Source organism: Euphorbia lathyris, chromosome 6 (assembly GCF_963576675.1).
Source record: "Euphorbia lathyris chromosome 6, ddEupLath1.1, whole genome shotgun sequence".
NCBI classification, from domain to species: Eukaryota; Viridiplantae; Streptophyta; class Magnoliopsida; order Malpighiales; family Euphorbiaceae; genus Euphorbia; species Euphorbia lathyris.
This window is the reverse complement of record NC_088915.1, coordinates 30,306,235-30,308,631: the sequence shown is the minus strand read 5'-3', so window position 1 is coordinate 30,308,631 and position 2,397 is coordinate 30,306,235. Positions and strand designations below refer to the sequence as shown.

At 34.3% G+C, this 2,397-nt stretch overlaps 1 protein-coding gene across 1 annotated transcript; it reads left to right on the top strand.

Annotated features, from left to right (window-relative positions):
• Window positions 1-562: 562 nt before the first annotated feature.
• Window positions 563-1,873, top strand: LOC136233327 (G2/mitotic-specific cyclin-2). Its single transcript, XM_066022962.1, has 5 exons — window positions 563-649; window positions 738-986; window positions 1,074-1,235; window positions 1,322-1,503; window positions 1,578-1,873. The coding sequence occupies exons 1-5, from the start codon at window positions 563-565 to the stop codon at window positions 1,723-1,725; spliced, it is 828 nt and encodes a 275-aa protein (XP_065879034.1). The 3' UTR covers window positions 1,726-1,873.
• The last annotated feature ends 524 nt before the right edge of the window (window positions 1,874-2,397 follow it).

Sequence of the window (2,397 nt, the reverse complement as noted above, 5' to 3'; positions counted from 1 at the left end):
AGGTTTCTATAACCTTCAGCATTAATGGGGGAGCAGGTGAAGAGTCGTGTCATTACTCATCTTTGATTGCTATCAATTCTCCATTAATCCCAGCATTTAGCATTGAAACCCTCAGAGTTGAGGTATTCAAACAGTCAAGCCTTTATTCCCCTTTAATGGCTATTAATTGCCATTTAATTGTATTTATTCCCATTCATGAATGGTAATAAAGGCGTCTTTTGGTATTCTTAAATCCGTCAAGGCGTATGTACGCTCTCCTTGAGAGCTATGGCGGGTCTCCACTACTCGTTCTCATCGGGCGTATCTCGTTATGGCGTATCTCGCCATGGTCCACGTGGTATGACATAATGCTAGAAACTCCTTCCTTTTCTCCATTATTTGCATATTCACCCCTGCATTAATCCTGCAATAATTGTCATTAATTCCATATTAACCATGCATAAATATCTCTTTAGAAGGAATAATGGTTTGCCATTATTTCTATTAATTTTCCCTTATTCCTTATTCAAGAATAATTTGGGTTGTTATCAGTGGTCTTACCAAACGGCCAGAGAATTCACAGATGAACATAGACAAGGATGATTTGGATAATGAGTTGGCTGTGGTTGAATATGTTGATGATATATACAAGTTCTACAAACTCTCAGAAGTATGATTTATTTTTCATCTCTCTATTTTTATCCTCTTTTGTTGGTTTTTACGCATCAATTCAATAAGAATAGATATGATTTTTGCAGGCTGATGGTAGAGTCCATGATTACATGTACTTGCAGCCAGAAATCAATTCAAAGATGAGATCAATTCTTGTAGATTGGCTGATTGAAGTTCATAGAAAATTCGAACTCATGCCTAAAACTCTCTATCTGACAATTAACATAATTGATAGATTCCTAGCAGTGAAAGCTGTATCAAGAAAGGAACTTCAATTGGTCGGCATCAGCTCAATGCTTATTGCATGCAAATATGAAGAGATATGGGCACCGGAGGTATGAACGGACACCATTTCTCGAATCATTATTCCAATTCCCGCTTTGAAGTAGCATTAATTATTGGTTTGGTTCTGAAAATTGCAGGTTAATGACTTCATTTGCATATCAGATAACGCTTATATAAGAGAGCAGGTTCTGCAAATGGAGAAATCTATACTGGGAAAGCTGGAATGGTATTTAACTGTCCCAACACCATATGTCTTCCTAGTTAGATTCATCAAAGCCTCTGTTCCATCTGATAAGGAGGTATGATTAAATAAAATCATCTCAGAATTAGAATTCTATTGTGCATATTTTGGTTAGTACTAATACTTGATAATGTTAAAAAACAGATGGAGAATATGGTGTTTTTCCTGGCTGAACTTGGTCTGATGCAATACACAGTTGCTATAAATTACTGCCCCTCATTGATAGCTTCTTCTGCTGTGTATGCTACTAGATGTACCCTTGACAAGAGCCCTTTTTGGACAGAAACTCTGCAGCATCACACAGGATATACTGAAGATGTGTTAATGTAAGTGAAGTGAATGTTCCTTCCTCCTTTGTATGAATGAAGAGAATTGACATTTTATGTTTTGAATGTGGCAGAGACTGCGCAAAGCTTCTGACTAAATATCACTATGAAGCTGCTGGAAGCAAGCTGAAAGCTGTGTACAAGAAATTCTCAAATGCAGAACGTGGAAATGTGGCTCTACATACTCCAGCCAAACAACTTTTGGCCCCTGAATTTCTTTGATTTTTTTCCATATCTGAATTTTGTTCACAGGAAGATCATCTTTATGTTATGATCTGTAGTTTGCTATGTAAGGATTATCGAACCCTTTTTTCACTGTTTTTTTTTCTCTCTTTTTGAGAGAACCATGATGAAAGGAAGGCGTGAAAGTATGGAAGTTTTAGTAGAATGACTATTCTTATGGCATAAAAGCTCCCGTTTTTTTACCTGCATATTTGCCTAATTGAACCATAACTGAAAACAGATAAAACCAAAATACAGATTAGGAAGAATTTCATTTTAACCAATAATGAATCCTATTTATTGGGTTAGGAATTTTTTATTGGATTCTCTCAGTCTCTCAATAATACTTTACAATAATTATATAATTGTTTAAATAAAATCATAAACTGATATATAGAACGGATAATTAGGGGGGTGTACATGTGGTTAACCAGTTCATTAAATTAAATTCGATCCATTACATTTTTTCGGATTTTGAAAAACGCTAAACATGTATTAGTCCATCATATTCGGTTAACTAATTGTTTCGATCAATTTTGGTTTTTAACCAATAATGTATATAAAATGTTTCTTGATAGTTCAAAGAAAAATATAATTGTTTAAATAAAATCATAAACTGATATCATGAATAATAACACAAATATGTCACAAATATATATATTATATACACAT